The sequence below is a fragment of the Rhineura floridana genome, chromosome 5 (assembly GCF_030035675.1).
Source record: "Rhineura floridana isolate rRhiFlo1 chromosome 5, rRhiFlo1.hap2, whole genome shotgun sequence".
Classification (NCBI taxonomy): domain Eukaryota; kingdom Metazoa; phylum Chordata; class Lepidosauria; order Squamata; family Rhineuridae; genus Rhineura; species Rhineura floridana.
In genome coordinates, this window is record NC_084484.1 from 100,095,940 (window position 1) to 100,117,779 (window position 21,840).

Here is a 21,840-nt window from a genome sequence, read left to right on the forward strand (position 1 = left end):
CTGACCTGTTTTCAGGATCAGAATGAGAAGATACTGATGTGTTGTTTAGAGATCTAGTAAGAGATGTATTTGAAGCGTCTGCATGCAATATTGAAACACTCTCACTCCTTGCTGGGGGTGTACTGGACAAGGCAGCTGATGTTTGTAAATACATTTCATTATAAATCTGTAGAAAAGGCATCAATTCAATTAGAAAAGAAAAAATACTTTACTTTTATCACTAAGATTTTTTCCTTGAACTCCCTGCAGTCGCTACAAAGCGACTAGGTACGGTGCTGGAAAAGTCTTCCAAGCTCAGTTACAGGTTATAGCCATTTCTGTCTACCCCAATTTTGACTACTGAGTCACTTAGCTTTGAACCAGAATATGGAAACATTCATCAAATATACTTATGCACATAAGCAGGTCACATAAGCAGCTTTAAACAGCATCAACTTCTGATCATTCCTCACCCTTTAGAACAATAATTTAAAATGGATTTGGAACATTAGCATATCTCTTACAAAAAACAATGTCTACACATATTGAGTTGGATTCAGACTTAGATATGACTAAGCAAACCAATCCACTGTGTATATCATTACTTATTTAAAGATTGCTTTTTATTTGGCAGCAAAGCACAAAATACAATTTAGGAATGATCTTGAAAAGTATTATTCACATATTACCTTGGAAAATCTAGAATGTTTATAAGACTTCCACTGTTCTACTAAGGCCAATTTACCTGTGTTTCCCAAAGCCTCTTTTTACTCTCTAGACAAACCTTCCCGAATTGGATGCCTCCAAACGTCTTGGACGACAACTCCGAAATAACTACTACTACTACTACTACTACCACCACGACTGTGCTAGACTGGGGCAAATGTTAGTTGTAGTCCAAAATATTTGGAAGGCATCAGGCTAGGGAAGAATACTTTAAATATTACAATCTATGTTTCCTTGTATATCAGATTACTGGAGGATTATCTCTAGTATCTTTGTACCCAGCTGCTTTCTTCCCCAATCACTGCATAATTATTAACCCCCCACCACCATCATTTTCCTCTATTGTTACCTCTCACATTGCTGAGCCCTTACTCAAAAAGCAGCCACCCTTCATGATATTTTAGAGTTTCTATCCTTATAGCTGCTTCTGGCTCCTCCAGCTGTGACACTGGCACCACTACTGCCCTCTCCTTTACAGATTTTTTTCTTCCCACACACTTCAACCTGACGACATAGTATTGGTTTCCAAGTTCTGCCAGTTCCACCCCCTGCCCACTACCTCTATTTCATCTTAATTCTGTTAATTCGGCATGCCTGTACTTCCCTTTACATCTGTCTCCCTGCCCCCCTTTCATCTTTCACCTCAGACCTTGATGCCTCTGGAACAATATTTCTTTATTTCAACACTCAACTTGATTTTCTCTGACCTGCAGCCTCCTATCTCTTCGCCCTATCTTTCTCCTTTGATCTGACTCCCTCATTCACTGCTTTGGACACACTCTTTATCTTATCAACTGCTGTCTCTCTGACCTCTGTAATTCTGCAAGTCTCTGTTGGACCTTCATCTCTCCTTTCTCAGAAACATTTTCCCCTCTTCTGTAGTCTGTTACTTCTTTAGCTCAGCAGTTTGCACATTCAACTCATACCTATCCTCACTTTTGTTTGCCTCTTTAATCCTCAGATCTAGCCCACCTCCTGCATTTATGCCCTCATAGACAAAAGCATCTGAAGAACAGCACAGTTGGTTAGATTTGCCCATTTATCCTTTTCTACTTCCTTTTCTGGCTAAGCAAAACTACTATACAACCTTGATTTATACCACCTCTAGAAATTCTCAACAGCTCTTCTCTACCCTTTATTATTATTTACTGATAAATTGATTTATTGATTATTATTTCTTAAAGCCTGCCCCGTTTCATAGTCTGTAAAAAAGTGACAAAGTCTTGAACAGTGATAAAATATAAACACCCTTCTCCACCCTTTATCTCCGCTTCCAGCTGCCCCTCACCTTTTCTTTTTCCTCCCATCTCACTAGTGCAACCTTCTCCTCTCTGCTACACTTGATACTCCAGTATCACCCTAACATAACTTAGTGCACATGCCTCTTGAATCCTGAACCCTCTCGGCTACTCGCTGACATTTTCCATGCCACTATCTTTCCTCTTCACCATCTCATCAAAATGCATTGAGTCATTATGACCCAATTTCCTTTCTATTTTTGCCTCCAAATTCTAGGAACCAGCCACATGCTCCCATTGTCTCAACTTTCTGTCCTTTAACTTCTCTCTTGACCTCTGGGTTCCTCCGCTCCACTGAAAGTTTTACATCAAAATCACTGACAAATCTCTCACTCTTAAAACACAACATTTTGAGCATATTATGTCCAACAGCAAGTTTCTTATCTTTTCTCCCAAGCCTTCCTTTATCTCTACTCTCTGTATCCATTGATAGCATCAGCACTCATCATGTTACTCAGGCACGAACCTCCTAGGCTTTATATTTTTTGCTCTCCATATTCAGTCTGTCACCAAGTCATGTCACTTCTCTACCAAGGCTGTGAATACGGAGATCCTTTCCTCTCTACCCTCCTCAGTGAAAACTATGGTTCATCTCTTGTCTCTGCCTTGACTGTTGCAACTGTCTTCTCTCGTTATGCCTCATTTCTGCTGCCAAAATAATTTACCTCTCTCAGACTACATGATAGCTCTCCTCTAAATGCCTACACTGGCTTCCTGGCCACTCCTAGATCCAACATGAACTCATCATCTTACCTTCAAAGTGCTCCAGGTCCTTGTTCCCACTTTTCTTTCCATCCTAATAGCCTTCACTCCTCTGCCTTTACCACCCGTTGTTCTCCAAAGGTTTCCTGCTCTCTTGAAAAAACTCTGGCTTTTCTCCTTTGCTGTCATCTATGTGTGAAATCCACTCCCAGAATGCCTCCTTCAAATTATCTCAAAACTCACTGTTTCCCCGAATACTTGGCACAATCCCTTGTCCTTATTCTCTGCTTAAACTAAGCCTAACCAAACTGAACACATGTTCTTCCTATTTACCCATACTTCCTCTTTTCTTCCCTCTCTTTATTAACTTTCCTGTGCTGAATTTTAGATTGTTAACACCTTGAGGCAGGAATTTGCCTTTCCATTGTTACTATGTAATCCATCATGTATACTGATGACACCATATAAACAAACAAACGTTTCACAGATGATCAGTCACCTACCTGTTGGCTAAGCTCCAGTCTTTTCTTTAATTTCTCCCGGTCTCTGCATTGAGAAGGAGAAGTATTACGTGTGCCCAGCACACAAGCGCATAGATAGATATGCACGTACACGCACACACACACACTTTGTAACATTAACATTAATTTGTTATTGAACACTGTTTCCTACAATTTCTCTAGCATACTATGCTTCTATAAAACACAACTGCTTGGCAATTTACCCTCTACTGGTAGTATCTTCAAATCTATAGTTTGGACAAAGATGTTGGCGATTTCACTTGATTTATATCTGCTGACTTACTTAAAAGAAACATGTATCTGGGTAGTATTCAACTAAAAAGTTGTGCTAGCGCAAAGACTAACACTAGTGCAATGGGATTACTCCCCTCTGCTCCATACCATCCACAAACCTGCTCTGGCAAGCCCCAGAACAGATTTAGGGGGTGCAGGGGCAGGACAGGGAAGATTGTTCTGTTGCACAAGGAGAAATCCTTCCACTAATGGGATGATCTGCTTAACACTACGATGAATACAACCCTCCATCTCTATGGCAGTGGTGTGGAACCTCAGGCCCGAGGGTGAAACACATCCCTCCAGACTAGATTGTTTGATCCTTGGGACTCTCCCCAGGCCATGCTAGCCCTGCTCTGCACCCTCCTAATGTGCTTTTGCCAGGCTGTAATATGTTCTGGAACCAGGACAATGCCTCTTCCATGTCTGGATGGAAGGACCTAAGTGCAGAAACCTCTGACTTGTGTGACTGGAATGTATCCCATGCATAAAGGTAGAAGTCACATCCACTGCTCTGCACACTTTTTTGCTTCTGCATGGCCCCAACCCATCACTGGCATGTGGCCCCTGGTAGGTTGCCTATGAGAAAATGTGGTTCTCGAACTGATGTGATACTTTCTAGATAGAAGTCTGAGAGAAAGTGTCACTACAATTACTGTTCATTTTCCTAGTTAATTCATCAGGTTGGCATTTCCCAGGTATAGCTGGATCGCATCGTTTCCACTGCCCACTATATAAACACACACAGGATATTGTACAAAGTACAATGGACAGATCTGACAGCCTTGTACGAAGGCAGGAATGAACTGGAGTGGACCGGAAGAAGCAGCTCAGGTCCTGACTCGTCAACATTCTTGTCTTCGGACGCTAGGGGGAGCTATAACCCACTTGATGGCGTGCTACCGGGGTAACATCTGTAACAACTCAAAATTCACATGTAGATAATATCTAAAGGCCAAATCAACAATTGTGAATAGCTGCTTTTTAAAATAATTCCAAAGCAAAATCGATGAAAAAGGTAAAACACAGCAGTTCTCGGTGTCTGTGGTTCACATATAGTTCTAAACCATAGCTTAGCATTATATGCATGATCCTCATGCTTGTGTACTGCTCCTCATCTGGCATGACTGTGAAGAAGAGATTGGAAGCTTTCACCACAGTTTCTTGTTGTGTTTGAACCTGGACAAAATGTAGTTTGTGTTAACAGTGGTTTATTGAAACAAGCCAACCCCAGATTGTGGTTTATGATCCTAGATTGTTTCATTAAGCCACAGTTACCATAGTTGTGAGCATAATGATAAGTTGTGGTAAGTTGAAAATGGAAGAGAAAGCTTCCTATCACTTCTTCGTATACTTCTAGAGAGGTGGGTGCATGAGTCCAAGATGTCTGCATGTAAATACTAAAAATACTATGGCCAACATTGTATGTGAACCAGGCAAATATGATGAAAACGCCTAAGAAATGCCAACTAATGTTAACCACATTTCAATTTTAAAAAGTGTTCTACAGACATAGCTTCTCCTCTCTCATTGACACATTTATTCACAACTTCCTTGACTCAGTATCAAGAGCTGCTTACTATGATTAGGAATATTCAGAAATATTTTGGTACTATATATTTCAAACAACCATTAGTGAAAGTGACAAGGTTCAATTTTCTATTGTCAAATGAAGGTATGTTTTGGTCTGGTGAATTAATTTGAGGATTTTTGGACTTCAAAAAACAAAAAACTCATTCCAAACTATTCCATAACTGGCATGCTAAAAGAAACCATATTGCTCATCTAAAACTCTACAGACTAAACATCCTTTGTAATGAAGTTGTCTTCTAGTGGCTACCCTCAAAATTGTTTGTTGGAATACATGAAAGTACCCAACATTTCAATTACCTATTTTTTAATTTAATACTCACTTTTTCTTATACGTTTTCTCATATGGTGTTAAATCATCATCTTCAGGTTCTTCAGGGACATTGCAGTTTCTAATTTTAGGGGGCAAAAGGAGTAAGTCATCCTTGATTTTGATTCAGCTAACATATACACAATCTGAGAAATATGAATTCCTTACTTTCCACCTATTTTACCTGAACTGAGGATCAGGGTTGTATGAACAATACCATTTATCTGGTAAGTGGGGAATTCCATCTGGAAGTTTCCTCCATTTCAGACATGAATCACATTGAACCCAAGTCTGATCAGGCCGCTTCCTATAAAAGAGCAACAGTGACATAAAAACTAAGCAAGCACAGCTTTAACTTTAGGATTATTTAATCCAAGCACAGATATATGGTTGGGTTTGCTGTTTTTAGAAAAACTTACTGGGTATCTTCAACTAGCACTTCTAGAGGAGAATCTGTTTTCTTTGCTTGCATCTCATTCCAGTAATCATTAAGCTTATCACCAAGTGCTTGTATTGTAAGTCTATAACAAGCAAGAAATACAAAGTTCTGTTTCATCAAAATACATTCTACATAATATAAATGTATTTTAACAGTTTTCATAGAAAGTAAGTACTAACAGGAAGGAACAACAGGCAGAAAAATCACTTATATATTTAAGGGAAACATACTAGAAATCTACTAATGCAAAATCTATTTATTCCTTTCAAACCATGAACTCATCGCAGGACACAACAGGAGTCTGCATTTGGTTCAGATTCTAGACAAAGTCTAGCAGTTATGGTATAGACGAGGGAAAAATTAACTTGTTTCTTTAAAAAATGTGTTTCAAGTGCTCCTCTTTTTTAGGATATATTTGTGTAAATAATGCTAAGAACAACAAAGTTAATGGCTGAACTATAGACAAGCTGTATGATCCAATGAGACTCTAGAGCAGGAGCGGCCGGCATTGTGAAGCACTCCTGACAGCGGAGTTGCTGCTGTTTATCTGTATGGTAGTGGGGATCTTGTGCCTGCACAGTGCCCTCATCAGTGCCCTACCCAAGCACCGTCCAGGTAAGTGGTAGTGACACCACTATTGGGAGGGCAGCTCTGTGGCATCGCCCAACCATGCTGGCTGCTCCTGCTTCAGCAGCAGATATTTATTTATTAAATTTATATCCCACGCTTCCTCCCAGTAGGTTCCCAGGGCAGCAAACAAAAACACTAAACACGCTCTAAAGCATAATAAAAACAGAGTTTCAAATATATTAAAACAAAACATCTTTTTTTAAAAAAGCTATAAAAACTTCTTTAAAAGCAATTCCAACACAGACACAGTCTGGGATAAGGTCTCTACTTAAAAGGCTTGTTGAAAGAAGGTCTTCAGTAAGTGCCGAAAAGATAACAGAGATGGCACCTGTCTAATATTTAAGGGGAGGGAATTCCAAAGGGTAGGTACCACTACACTAAAGGTCAATTTCTTATGTTCCCCATAGATTGGGGAATATATCTCTGGTGTTGTTGCAACCCTAACACCAAAGCCCAATCTAAGAGATGAATGGAAAGTATAGCATTGTGGAAAATTGCAGACGACTCCAAAACTGAGGTTAATGAGTTTATTTTTGCTGCAGCAAGAGAGAACCTACAGAGTGCCAGGCACCAAAAAAGTGAAGCTCTCTGCCCCTCCTGGACAGTGCTATATTAATAGGGTTGAACAAACAAGGTTCACGTAAGCATGACAGGATATGGCAAGGCGGACTCAGCAGTTTCAAACAATGCTAGTTCAGCAATTGGTTCTTTTCCAAACAGATGTATCTTGTTGACCGTTTCAACTTTCTCCTTTATCTGACTTTCAGACAGCTGTATCTAGTGGATCATTTCAACCCTTCCCTTTATCTGACTTCATTACAAACAAATATCCTTTTGACTGTTTCAGCTTTCCACCCCATCTAGTTTTATCACAGTACATTCTATTTTCAGTTGCTCACTGCCTACATGGCTTGTCTGCCTTGGCGAAATGGATTCTAGCTCAGTCTGAAACTAAAATGAAGTCTAATATTTTTCCCCATTAACAGACAAATAGATTGCCTATTTAAATTATTTAAATGATTTTCAAAATAGCGATGCAGGCATTGAATACCCCTGTCCTAATCAGTTTTAAGCAGAAGGAAACCTCATTGATTTCAACAGAACTTTTTTCTGGGGAAGTATACTTAATTTCACAGTTAACCACATTATGCATGTGTTACAGCTACAATCTTATATCTACTTGGGAGTAAGCACTAGTGAACTCAAAGGAGCTTACTTCTGAGTTAACATGCATAGGATAGCACTGTAAAGCTCACTGATTTTAGCATAAAAATTTCCAGGTCCTGAAGCTCAGTATGAAACTGGAAAATTTTGGTTAAATGGCGTGATGTCTAGCTTTTATGATCATTTGAAGTCAGCTGTATTCCCCGCATACAGTGTTATCTCCACGCTATGCTTTGATATGACTATCCAATCATTATTTTCCAGTAGCATGACCAGAAAGGGGTTGCTACAAGCCTCAGGCTCACGTGTTTGTCCCTTCCTCTCATATGGGCAGGATGAGGACTTAAGTGACAGCAGAATTTAGTTTGCCCATTTAGCATAGCTTATCATTACATATGAACCTGAGATTGTTACTTGGTTAGTTAACAATGAGGGCCAATAAACTGTGTTTGAATCCTGGGAAAGCAGAGGCTCTTTGTGTAGGTGGTTTCCATATGTGGAAGATAGGCAAGTTACCTGTTCTGGATGGGGTTGCGCTCCCTCTGAAGGACCAGGTCTTGTAGCCTAGGAGTACTCCTGGATTCATCTTTGACAAGAGGCCCAAGAACTGTCTGTAGCTAGGAGTGCCTTTTACCAGCTTTGTCTGGTTTGTCAGCTATGGCTGTTCTGGACAGTCCATGCGTTGGTAACCTCAAGGCTGGATTACTGCAATGTGCTCTATGTGGGGCTGCCCTTGGCCCTGGTTCGGGAGCTCCAGCTGGTGCAAAGTGCGGTGGCCAGAGTGCTGATTGGAGCACATGGCTGACAACGTGTGGCAACAGGTATTAATTTACAAAGCCTTGAACAACTTAGGTCCAAGGAATCTTGGGGACTGTCTGAACCCTTATATCCCACCTCGATCACTGAGATCATCTGTAGGAGTGGCTTTGGTTGTTCCCTAAGTTGGTGAGACTCATTTAACATTGACATGAAATCGAGCCTTCAGTGTTATTGGCCCAGTTCCCTGGAATGCTGTGCCAACAGAGATTCAGCAGGCACCTATTGTTTTAACTTTCAAATGCCTGCTGAAAACCTTTGTTTTGCCAGTCTTTTGCAGGCAATTAAGATGCTATTGTTGCAACAGTTGACCTTGGTTCTTATTGCATGTTTAATGTTTTTATTCTACTGTTGTTTTTAATGTTTTGTAAATCTCTTTGATGTTTTTAACGAAATAGTGGTATGCAAATATTTTTATTAATTAAATAATTTAAAAAGCCAGCTTCATAGCCCAAGGTTTGTTTAGCGTTACATTTGAACTGGAGATGTAATGATAGCCACTAACTCAGACAACTTTAAAAGATATTTAGAGAAATTCATGGAGGATAGGCTATTAATGGTTACTAGCCATGATGGCTATGTACTACCTGCAGTATCAGAGGAACATTGCCTCTGAATACTATTTACTGGGAATCACAAGTGGAAAGAGTGCTATTGCACTCAAATCCTGTTTGTGGACTTTCCAGAGGCATCTGTTTGGACTAGATGGGTCTGATTCAGTAGGATTCTCCTTATGTTCTTACCTGTATTCATTAGTATAATCAAAATCCTGTTTATTATGGGTTGGCTTTAGGAAGTTGCATTCAATAATTCCAACCACACCTACTCCCATGTTGTTTGCCTGCAAAAGAAAAAAGCATATACACATGCAAATGTGTATATACCAACATTTTTGTCAGGAACACAAATTATCAAAATTAAAGCAGATCTGTCTGAAAAGATGTCAGAAGAGGTATTTTTCAAAGTATAATTGCTTGGTTAAACAACTTTTTGAAAATAATGTTTATCATTTATAAGCAAGTCTCTGCTAGAATTTTCACTTTAACTAGCTTAAAATTTATCTGAATAAAAGCATGTTAAATCTACACTTTTTTTTAAAGAAACAAACCCTGAAACTATGGCCTTTTGTCAAATGCACTGAGTTGAAAGGCAACTTTTCTATGGAAACAAACATGTGAAAAAGTATTTCAAACATTGCAAATATGGCCAAATTAGTCATTTTCTACATTGCTATTATGGTTTGATACCAAGGGCCAAAGACTGGCAGGTCATCACAGGCCCCGGGAGCTGGCCTTTGGCTCCAGAGTGTAGTAACTTATGTACTAGTGAGGATCTACCTAAACGCATCAATTCTCAAATTATGAACATCTATGCTCTCTAAACGAACAGGGCACATTTCTTTTTCATCTTATGAAAATAAAGTACTCTGCACAGTAACCACCTACAAGCTCTTGCTTCTGGAAAGTCATGGGCCCTTATTATGTCTTGAAACACATGATCAAAGGAAGTGAGGACTGTAGTTAGCAAAAGTTTTAGGCAGTTAGCTTCTTTGTGTTTCTTGGACGGGCGAGACTGGGGCAAGGCAAGTGTTATGCAATACAGAGAAAGAAGGAGAAGTGAAACAGAAAGCAATAGTGTAATTGCTCTGTTTAGTCAAAAATATTTTAGTGGCTGGATTAAATAGATCAATCCATTAGTAAGTGTCATTGTTTAGAAAATAAGGTACTGTGGTTAATATTGCCCTGCTCAGGGTAAAACCTTAAGAGTGCCTTTCATATATCAAACCTTTGGTTCAATGCTTAGAGTAGCTCCTTAGATTATTCCCAACAGAGCCGCCAAGTTGAGGGGGATATACTCCCCCTCCATATCAGCATACAGAATAATTAGGGTTCAGGGAAGAGTCTCAATCTCTTAATTGTAGTTAACATGCTTCTCTACTTAAGCAAATGTAGTAGAGGATTACAGAAGAGAAAATATAGTTTAATCAATCACATTTAGAAAATATCTAACAAGGCAATAAAAATAAATCAAACCTATTAAACTGCATAGTTGAGGCAAAATTGTTAATTATCTGGCTGCGGAAACTTGAGTCTCTCAGAAAGAGAAGAATAACTTAGTACCAAAAAGTTAGCACTATACCCCATCTCTCATTTGAAGAGCAAAATTTTATGATACATATCTAAAATTAGTTCACAATTGTGAGAGGGAAGTATGTATTTAAGATAAAGCAAAATAATCAATTTCACAGGATATCTGTATACATGAAAAAAGTAGAAATTCTAATATCAAGGTTATACATACAGATGCTTTAATCTAAACATCCTTTACTTTGGTATAAATGCAGATCTTTGAAATGTCTCCAAGCATACTAAGAGTTGGCAGGCAGTCACAAGATCTGGATTTCCATTAGGTCATTATGTACCTTTTCTGGCTAGTTAGATTTTAATTGCCAATTATTCCTTTAATTTGTGTCCTTGAGTTGAGCATTGTTTTTGTTATAAAGAGTTATTGCTTACAATAAAGAAGCTTTATGGGTTTGTTATTTTAAGATAAGAAAGCAAGGATTTTAGAATGCACAGCTAGGCATCTCCTGTCAGGGGATTGCTTGGCAACTTTATCTACTCTTGATGCAACAGAGAAAGCTGAACTGAATTAGTCTGGGGAAAATCAGATATTCCAACTATGAGGTCTGGGACTCCTTTATTCACTTGTGAGGAAATGGAGGGACATGGGACATCTGAACAGAAAATTTAAATTGCTGATTTAAATTTCCTTAATTTAAATTCAAATCACCATGCTTTGAAACGGCACAATATAGGCATTTTACATCAACAGAACTAAAATAATGTGTCATATTCGTTAACAGGTTTCAGTGAAAATGTACAAAGATGAAATAATGCTATATGAACTTTTCTCACCCTTTGCTGATAGCCTACTCTTTCATAAGCTTTGATTAGTCTGTTTCTGTGGTACATCATCATTCCATAGTGATCTTTATTTCGGCAGTTGAATCCAAAAGTAATTCTTACAGTTTTGGGCTTATTTGTGTATGTTAGGAAAAATATCTGAATATGGCTCTCTTCACACTGAATATTCATTCTAAACAAAGTTTTCTGCGCAGAAAATCCCATAATTCTAAGAGCAACCGTGCATACGAATTAGTATATAAATGCAAAATACTGTATTTGCAAATGAATAGGATTTTCTCAGAACAAACCAACCCAATGATTACCCCAAATAGCACTCAGAACTTCCAATTACACTACAAATTTAAGTTAATATAATAGCAATGGTAAACCACCTCTGAATACCTCTTACCACAAAAACCCTATGAAAAGAGTATCCAAAATGCAACACGAGATAGTGCTGGAAGATGAGACCCCAAGGCCAGAAGGCACTCAACGAGCTACTGGGGAAGAACAAAGGGAAAGTACAAGTAGTGCTGTGATTAATGACACAGCTGGATCAAAGCTGAAAGGAAGCCCAGAGACTGATGAGCACAGATGCAAAAGGAGAGTCTAGAGTTATACGATGCACACAATAAGAACATGGAATGTGAGAAGCATGAACCAGGGAAAGTTACAAATTGTCAAGCAAGAAATGGAACAAATCAACATTACAATACTTGGCGTGAGTGAATTAAAATAGATAGGAATGGGACATTTTCAAACAGGCAACTACAAAATATTTTATGCAGGAAATGCGAAATTAAGAAGAAATGGGGTTGCTTTAATAGTGAGAAGGGATGTAGCAAAAGCAATTACAATGCAAGGTCTGAGCGAGTTATATCCATGAGATTAAACGGGAAACCTATTAACATAACCATCATCCAAGTCTATGCTCCCACAGCAAACGCAGAAGAAGAGGACTTGGAGAGATTTTACGCAGAAGTACAGGAAAAAATTGATCACACACCATAACAAGATGTGCTGATAATCATGGGGAATTGGAATGCAAAAGCAGGGAACAGAGAAGAACTAGGAATTGTGCGAAAATGGGGCTTAGGAGATAGAAATGAAGCAGGAGAAAGACTTATTGAATTCTGTGAAGCCAATCATTTGTTTCTTGTGAATACATTTTTTGAGCAACCAAAAAGACAACTGTACACGTGAACATCACCAAATGGTCAATACAGGAATCAAATTGATTGTATAATTGGAAGCAGAAGATGGAGAAGTTCCATAATTTCTGTGAAAACAAGACCAGGAGCAGACTGTGGTACAGATCACAAACTGGTAATATCAAAAATCAGAGTAAAGCTAAAGAAGAAGAACAAAGCAATCATAATGCCAAAATACAATTTAAATAACATCCCAGAAGAATATAAAGATCAAATAAGGAACAGGTTTGAGGCTTTAAATTTAGTTGAGAGAACCAGAAGAACTATGGACTGAAGTCAGAGACATTATCAAGGAAGAATGCAAAAAGACAAAACCTCTAGTTAAAAAGAGAGAAAGACCTCAATGGATGATTGAAGAAACTTTTAAAATGGTTAAAGAGAGAAGGAAAGCAAAAGCAAAAGGAGATAGAAACACGGTCAGAACCCTAAATGCAACAATACAGCGACTAGTACGTAGGGACAAAGAGAACTATTACAATAGTCATTGTATAGAAATTAAAAAGGACAACAAAATAGGAAGAACAAGAGCCCTATTTCAAAAGATTAGAGAAATGAAAGGGAAATTTAAACCACAAGTAGGGATCTTGAATAATCAACAGGGGAACACACTGACTGACCGAGATGAAATAAAAGGAAGATGGAAGCAATGCACTGAAGAACTCTTGAGTTGCCAGGGTGACAGATTCATTCACGGAGGAAACGTATGATGAAGAACCAGAAATTTTAGAATGTGAGGTGAAAGCTGCTCTTAAAATACTTGGAAGAAACAAATCACCAGGAACAGATGGCATATCAATACAGTTGCTATAAGCTAATGAGATTGAATCTGTCCAAAGTTTGACAAACGTTTGTCAACAAATATAGCAAACTAAACAATGGCCCACAGACTGGAAGTGTTCAATACACATCCCCATTCCAAAGAAAGAGGATCCCAGGGAATGCAGTAATTATCAAACTATTGCCTTAATATCCCATGCAAGTAAAGGAATGCTCAAGATTCTACAACAAAGGCTCTTACCATATATGGAGCGAGAAATGCCTGACGTCCAAGATGGATTTAGAAAGGGAAGAGGTACCAGATGCAAACATGCGCTGGATAATCGAACGGACCAAGGAATTTCAGAAGGAAATCACCCTGTGCTTTATAGATTACAGCAAAGCCTTTCATTGTGTACATCAAGAAAAACTATGGAATGCTTTAAAGGAAATGGGGGTACCACAGCATCTGATTGTCCTGATGCACAACCAATACTCTGGACAAGAGGCTACTGGAAGGACAGAATATGGAGAAACCGATTGGTTCCCAGTCAGAAAGGGTGTGAGACAGTGGTGTATTTTATCACCCTATTTGTTTAATCTATATGCAGAACATATATGGAAAGCAGGATTGGACCAAGATGAAGAAGCTGTGAAAATTGGAGGGAGAAATATCAATAATTTAAGATATGCAGATGATACCATACTACTAGCAGAAACCAGTAATGATTTGAAACGACTGCTGATGAAAGTTAAAGAGGAAAACTCAAAAGCAGGACTAAAGCTAAACGTCAAGAAGATTAATGACAACAGAAGATTTATATAACTTTAAAGTTCACTATGTGGACATTGAACTTGTCAAGGCTTATCAATACCTCGGCACAGTCATTAACCAAAAGGGAGCCCATAGTCAAGGAATCAGAAGAAGGAGCGGGGAGGGCAGCTATGAGAGAACTAGAAAAGGTCCTCAAATGCAAAGATGTATCACTGAACACCAAAGTCAGGATCATTCAGACCACGGTATTCCCGATCTCTCTGTATGGATGTGAAAGTTGGACAGTGAAAAAAGCGGGTAAGAGAAAAATCAACTCATTCGAAATGTGGTGTTGGAGGAGAGCTTTGCGCATACAATGGTCTACAAAAGAGATAAATAATTGGGTGTTAGAACAAATTAAACCAGAAGTATCAGTAGAAGCTAAAATGATGAAACTGAGGTTATCATACTTTGGACACATCATGAGAAGACATGATTCACTAGAAAAGACAATAATGCTGGGAAAAACAGAAGTGAGTAGAAAAAGAGGGAGGCCAAACAAGAGATGGATTGATTTCATAAAGGAAGCCACAGACCTGAGCTTACAAGATCTGAACAGGGTGGTTCATGACAGATGCTATTGGAGGTCACTGATTCATAGGGTTGATTCATAATTGACTTGAAGGCACATAGCAATAAGTATAATATGAATTATCACTCCTTTAATAAGGGGCATTTTGACTTGAGGAGAAATGTTTTTCATTTTTTTCTGTTTTATGAACAGTAGTAATTTCTAATATTGGGTTGACTAATTCTCTCATTCACTACCTACCTACTTAGAGACATAGGAGTTCTCTGGGTCCAGAGTATGTTTAGCCAGATTAAGTAAAATGAAATTTAGGAGCACAAGACTATGCTTGCATAACATTGCCTCAATCTGAAAAATGGTGACAAGCTTAAGACCCATTAATTTAAAACATCATTTTTTTCTCCTATGGATTAGGTGCTTGGACCCTTCACTATAGTTCTGGAACACCTGAGCTTATTTCTGTATCCATATTGATATTAAAAGTGTTACTAGAGTAGAAAAAGTGAATCACATGACTTCAATTTTGTTAACTGACCTAAGATGGGGAAACTCAAATTCTAGTTACTATTACCAGTTTTCAAAGAACTACAAGTATTCAGCAATTTCTTTTACTGACTGGCACTAACATAGGTCTGTTTCACCCAAATTGTCAGTCCTAGTGTTATTCGACTTGCCATATCTTATGTCTCCTCTTCTAGCCTTTCCAATTTACAACTTTAAGACTATATAGTCCAGAAGAATGCATGTCCTCTTCTTTTGAAGTCTTTACATTCCATGGGCTAAATTGCTCATTATGCTTTTAATTCTATCTTTGAGTGGCAATACTTTGCTCTTTGTATAGCAATTTGCTCTTTGTATAACAATTCAAGTTACCAGGCTGCATATCACAGCCACTGTTAAAGGAACAAGAGAGATGAGGTGATGAATTCTATTGGGTCTTTCTAGAGGAGACATATATGCATGCACAATGAAAAACACTACCTTAGAATTCTTCTTTCTGAAGCAGAAGGTAAGCCTAAAGTAGGAATATTTCTGCAATAAAGCTTTGGAGTCCTGAAGAAACAGTGGATATAGTCTAAAGAATGAGGGCCCACAGGTGGGGGAAGAGGAGAGATACAGTCCAGGGCTTCACTATAATTGAAATTACAAAAAGGGGGAAAAGGACCAAAATAAGGAAACGAAGAGACATGCTCTGGTGCTTCTGGTAATGGGCTGTTACCAGATGTGTATCAGAGAACTCTCATTTGTCAGGAGCTAACCATTTAAAAACTTATGATAGCTTAAGGTAGTGAAAGCTGGTCCTCTGGGGGAACAGCCCTCCCAATGAGACTGCCAAGCATTAAAATATATATATATATCAAAGCCACATACTATTCCTTGTTCCACACACATTTTATACTTTTATTTGGACTCAGAGAAGCTCTGCAAATATCTCTGTGAATCTACTGCTCTCTGGCCAATCAGCTCTGTTCACCACTCAGCCAATCCTAATCCAAAAGTGTAGCTATGGCAAAGAGGTCACTTGCTTTGGTCTGCCTGCTTGTCAGCCCACCTGGGAAGGCTCCTATTCTACTCCATCTGTTGCTATGAGGCCTATCTAACACAGGCACTATAGCAAATTAGGGAGGAGGCAGGGAGGAGTCTGGACTGTTTAAAGAACAGCCTCACTTGGTAGACTTAGCCTAGATCAAAATTATACATATTCTCTGAGCACGGTCAGAGCTGTGAGAGTAAAATGTTGGACACTGTGCAAGTCTCAGTCTTGTCTTTCTATAATATCACACTATTTTATTTGCATTTATTTTGGGGAATGGATGGGGAAACAATTGAGAGAAGTGTCAGCTTGCCTGTTTGTGTGTGCTTTTCTGCAACAGCTTGTTTTGCTTGCAGGACTGGGGTGGAGAGTGAGTGCAAGATTTTAATTTTAATTTATTTTTCTCCTTAATTGCCAGGGTCCTAGGATGATCATTCATTCATTCATTCATTCCCAGTTTTCTTTTTACTTCCAATTCAAGCCAGACTTATTGCACAGTCATGAACCAACTAAATAGAACAAATCAAACCATAGAAAATGGTAAGTATTATTTGGACAGATCCCATACATACAACAGTCATAAAAAAATTTCTGCCACTTAACCAAAAACACTCTATAAATTTATTTTCCAAATCTTACATAGTAAGTGCATTTTGCTATCAGTGCATACTGCCAGATTTTATCATACCAAACTTTGACTGTGGGAATTGTGGCCACCCTCCATTTAGTTGCACATAATATTCTACTAGCAGCAAACATGTAAGGAACCAATTCTATATGGTCTTTCCGTATTGACCATTCTAGATAATTTATTAAGAATAATACAGGATGGAATTGGATTTCTTATCCCAAAATCATTACTATATGGATTTTTACTTTCTTCCAGTATATCTTAGTTTCTTCACCACTTCCACCAAATATGGAAGAAATTGCCTCTTTCTTTCTGGTATTTCCAACAGATAGGTGGATAATTTTGTTTATTTTCACCAGGTTAATATACCACCTGGGCATGATTTTATAGCAGTTCTCTCTTATCCCTGAGTTTGATGAAAATTTATGTCCAATTCATTGATTTCCCACACTTCCATTGGTAAATTTCCCCCGATGTTCTGGGCCCATTTCACCATGTACTTTTTTATTTGTTCATGTTCTTACTTTAGTAAGAAATTATATATCTTTACCAGTCTATTTTTTTTATATAATACAACTTTTTCAAATTGTTGGTTCTCTCATTTGATTAAACACTCTTATATAGCCTTTAACTTTACATCGAACATGTAGGATTATTGCCTTGCATCTATCTCTTAACTTCTAAATATGAAACCCTTTGTCCTTGTAAACAATGGAAACAATTTACATCATTTCCACATTCTGAAACTCAAAATCAGATCTCATTTTATCCAGAATTGATTCAATGTGATATGGTCTTGGACTAAGTAGTCTTTTATATTGATCCCATTTTTGAACATATTTGATAAATAAAATTCTTACTGCTAAACTTCTGACCTTATATTTGCCCCAAAGGATGTTGTGTAAAGGGAATCCAAGTTTTGCTCAAATAACACAGCCCCTTCATATGGATCTACAATCCAATCAGTTATCCAGTTAATACAGTTTGAAATATATCACAAATTTAGATTCTCCTCTTTTTTTCTCATTATGCATCACATTAGCTTTTAGTCTGGGCTTTTTGTTCTGCCAAATATATTTGGATATTAGCTGCTGCCCTTTATTAATGGTGGAAGTTGGTATTTTGATGGGGAAATGTTGAAACAAAAAATTGATCTTTAGTAATGTGTTCATTTTAACAGCACCAATCCTTTCTGAGAAGGATAAACATAATTTTCCCCATTTTGAAATAAGTACTACATACTCCCTAAATAAGGATTCATAATTATTCTTATATAAATCGAGTAAGTCCAATGTCAATCTTATTCCCAGATATCTTACTGGACTATTTGTCCAACTGTATTAAAATTTCATTTCAATTTTTTGTCTTCTCTCAGTTATGTTTAAACCTATAATTTTTGTTTTCCCCCCGTTGACTTTATAACCAGCTAGTGTCCCATATTTCTTTATTTTCCTCCACTCTTATTAAGGAAGATGGCTTTATTATAGCTGACACCACATTGTTCGCATATAATTTAATCTTTCCTTTCATCTGATATATTCCGACCTTGTTGATTCCTTCATCTAATCTTGATATTGCCAACTGTTTAGTCATTAAGATAAACAAAAGAGGTCGGAATCCCTGTCGAGTACCTTTCAATAGCTCAAAATTAACAAGACATTTCCCCATTTATACATAATTATGCCTTTAGCTCAGTATAAATAGCATTATCCAAGATCTGTTTTTTTGTCCAAAATTAAACTTTTTCAAAGTTTCAAACAAAAAGGGCCATTCAACATTATCAAAAGCCTTTTTAGCATCCAAAAATAGTTTTCTTGCTTTTCCTTAGAAACATGATCCATTATATCAATCCCTGAATATTGTCAATCATCTTTCTTTTTCAAATCAGAGTGATCTGGATTTATGTATTTCCCAGTTATAGTATTCAACCTTCTGGCTAAAATAGTGGTAAAAATCTTACCAACTGTGTTTAACAAGGAAATTGGCCTATATGGTGTTACTAATGTAGTGTCTTTACCTATTTTAGGGATTACCATATTAGCCTCTTTCCATGAATAAGGAATCTTATTCCTAATTATGATTTCATTCATGACTTTTGAGATGTTTACATAATATGGACAAAAATTTGTTATTACATATAGGTGAAAAACCATTCCACACCTAGTGCTTTGCCTTCTTTCAATTTTTTAAACAACTTTCAACATCTGTATCTGAAATTAATTGTTCTAAACTTAACTGATCTTCTTGCATTATTTTTTAGCCTCTCTAAAAAATTATCTCAGCTGGCTGGGAATTATTTGTTTGGTATAATTCTGAGTAATAATTTAATAGCTCTTGAATTTCTTCATGTGATGTAGTAGTAAATCTATTTTTTTCTTTATAGAAGGCATAATTTTTTGATGTTTCCTTTTCAGTGGGTACGCCTATAATTTCCCAGCTTTATTTCCCTGTTTTGTCTAGTAAAATTAAGTTATTGAAATATTTTGTATTTTTCCAACACATCTAATTGGTTTTTACAGATATTGAGTCTATTAAGTACTGATTTTGATAGTGTTCTCTTACATTCTGTTTCTAGTCTCTTTACTTCTAACTCAATTTCTTCCCTTTCCCTCTCTCAAGCTTTTTTATAAGAACCTGAAGAAATTAAGTGTTACCAAATAAAAGCTTTGTGTCTCAGACTGTGGGGGGAAAGTTCATCCTCACATCTTCCAGGTTTAACTATAATTTTTTAACCTTCAATTAAGCCATAGCTTATTTTTCATATATACCTCTGCTATTACAGGATTACTATCAGCATTAGTACTTGCAGCAATAGTTACTTGACTTTATTTTAGTTACATATTAAGGGTGATCCAAATCATGTCTATCCTTGAATATATGTCATGTAGGGATGAGTACATAGCATGATCTCTCTGATCCTTATTCTGATATCTCCAGCAATTTGTTAATAGCAGGGCTTTTATACTCGTCTGCATCAGAGCTTGGAAGATTACTTTTTAAAAGTAATAAATTACAATTTAATAAGTTAAAATTACATGGTCCAAAAAAGTAGTGATTACCGTTACAACTGCAGTTGCTCCGAAAGTAACTGATTACTTTTTCTAAAAAGTAATCACTACAATTACATTTCGGTTACTTTTTAAAAAAATGCCTGGCCTTGGCTGCTGTACATCAAAGTAGCCTAAAACAACATTAAAAATAAACACACAGACAGTAGAATAATTATTTTTATCCATAAGATAGCAATGGTGGTCTCTCCGCTGGTAAGGGAGGTGGTAAGGGAGGCAGAGGCTACTACTCAGATCTTTGCACATCAAACCAAGTGCAACCCCCCCCCACTCAGCCAGCAAGCATAACCTCTCTCACTAATCCACCTCCTGGACCCTGCCCTGCCACCAACTAAGGGACACTCACCCAAGCAAACATTTTCCCCGAGATGCAAAAAAGTTAAAATACTGCAAATGCAGCACAGCAGACAGAGAGGGTGGTGGAGGCCACTTCTTGTGCCAAGTGCAAACACAGTATTCTCTCTCACACACATGTTGTCATCTTTCACCTCCACAGTTCTTTATCCCCATTCTGCTGCTGCTGCCTCCTTCTCCTCCTTTATAGAATCACAGAGTTGGAAGGGGCCTTGTAGGCCATCGAGTCCAACCCCCTGCTCACAGCAGGAAATCCCAGCTAGAGCATCTCCCGCAGATAGCTGTCCAGCCTCTGCTTGAAGACATCCAGCGAAGGGGATCCCACCACCTCCCTAGACAGTTGGTTCCATTGCCGAACTGCCCTTACTGTCAAGAAGTTCCTTCTAATGTCCAATCTGAATCTATGCTCCTGCAACTTAAAACCATTAGACCTAGTCCTACCCTCTGGGGCAGCAGAGAACAAATCTGTACCCTCCTCTATGTGATAGCCCTTCAGGGACTTAAAGAGTGCAATCATGTCACCCCTCAGCCTTCTCTTCACCAGACTGAACATGCCAAGTTCCTTCAACCTTTCCTCATAAGACTTGTTCTCCATACCGGCTATCATCCTTGTCGCCCTCTTCTGAACCCGCTCCAACTTGTCTATATCTTTCTTAAAATGAGGCACCCAGAACTGAACGCAGTATTCCAGATGAGGCCTGACCAATGCAGAATATAGTGGGACTATTACTTCCCTCGATCTGGAAACTATAGCTGTTTATGCATCCCAAAACCGCATTTGCCTTTTTTGCCACAGCATCACACTGCTGGGTCATGTTCAACTTGCAATCCACTACAATTCCAAGGTCCTTCTCACAAGCAGGTATTTCCCATCCTGTACCCGTGCATTTTGTTTTTGTGGCCTAAATGCAGAATCCTGCATTTGTCTTTATTGAATGTCATTTTATTAATTACATGTTAATTATACATGTTCTTGCCCTCCAGCTCCTTTTCCCCCTCCCCTCCATTCTTCACCACCACCATCCATTTTTTTAAACAATTGTTTTCTCCACTCCACCCCATCTCACCCTCCACCGCCTCCCACAGAGCATGAGGGAAGAGCAATGCTGCACAGAAACCCAGTTTGAGGTGCATGATTTTCATCCACAAATCAGAGGAGCAGAAGACTTCCCCTGTTCCTCCTCAAGTCATGCCCAAAAGTAATGCTGGAAACATTACAATTGCTCCTCAAAAGTAATAAAATTACCCCTCATTCTATTACAATAAAAATGTAAAGGAATTACCCACTTGTTCCTCAAAAAAGTAATGAATTACAAGTAACAAATTACTTTCAAGCTCTGGTCTGCACACAAGTTGGCAATCCAGATTTCATTAAACTTTTCCTCCTGTGACTTATAGATTTATCAGTTTTGGGGTTTAACTTTTTTCTCAAACAGATAGTTACAAATTTTAATCCCTTTCCTTAAAATATCTGGTCTCAAATCTGCTAGTGTTTCTTAAGTTATTTGCATTTATTTTTGTGAATAGCCTGGGGGATACTACAGGAGGATAGGGAGAAATGATGGACCATGGTCTGTGGCTCTGCA

At 38.0% G+C, this 21,840-nt stretch overlaps 1 protein-coding gene across 2 annotated transcripts in view; it reads right to left on the reverse strand.

The window, feature by feature from the left end:
- The window catches only part of MORC3 (MORC family CW-type zinc finger 3), a 71,777-nt gene that overhangs the window by 11,458 nt on the left and 38,479 nt on the right, over positions 1 to 21,840 (reverse strand). For both annotated transcript variants that reach the window (XM_061627698.1, XM_061627700.1), the window contains exons 8-14: positions 11,367 to 11,486; positions 9,192 to 9,289; positions 5,819 to 5,920; positions 5,584 to 5,706; positions 5,413 to 5,481; positions 3,209 to 3,251; positions 6 to 166 (exon numbers count right to left, since the gene is read on the reverse strand). In XM_061627698.1, the coding sequence (XP_061483682.1) occupies positions 6 to 166; positions 3,209 to 3,251; positions 5,413 to 5,481; positions 5,584 to 5,706; positions 5,819 to 5,920; positions 9,192 to 9,289; positions 11,367 to 11,486 (716 nt within the window). The remainder of the gene's footprint in view (positions 1 to 5; positions 167 to 3,208; positions 3,252 to 5,412; positions 5,482 to 5,583; positions 5,707 to 5,818; positions 5,921 to 9,191; positions 9,290 to 11,366; positions 11,487 to 21,840) is intronic.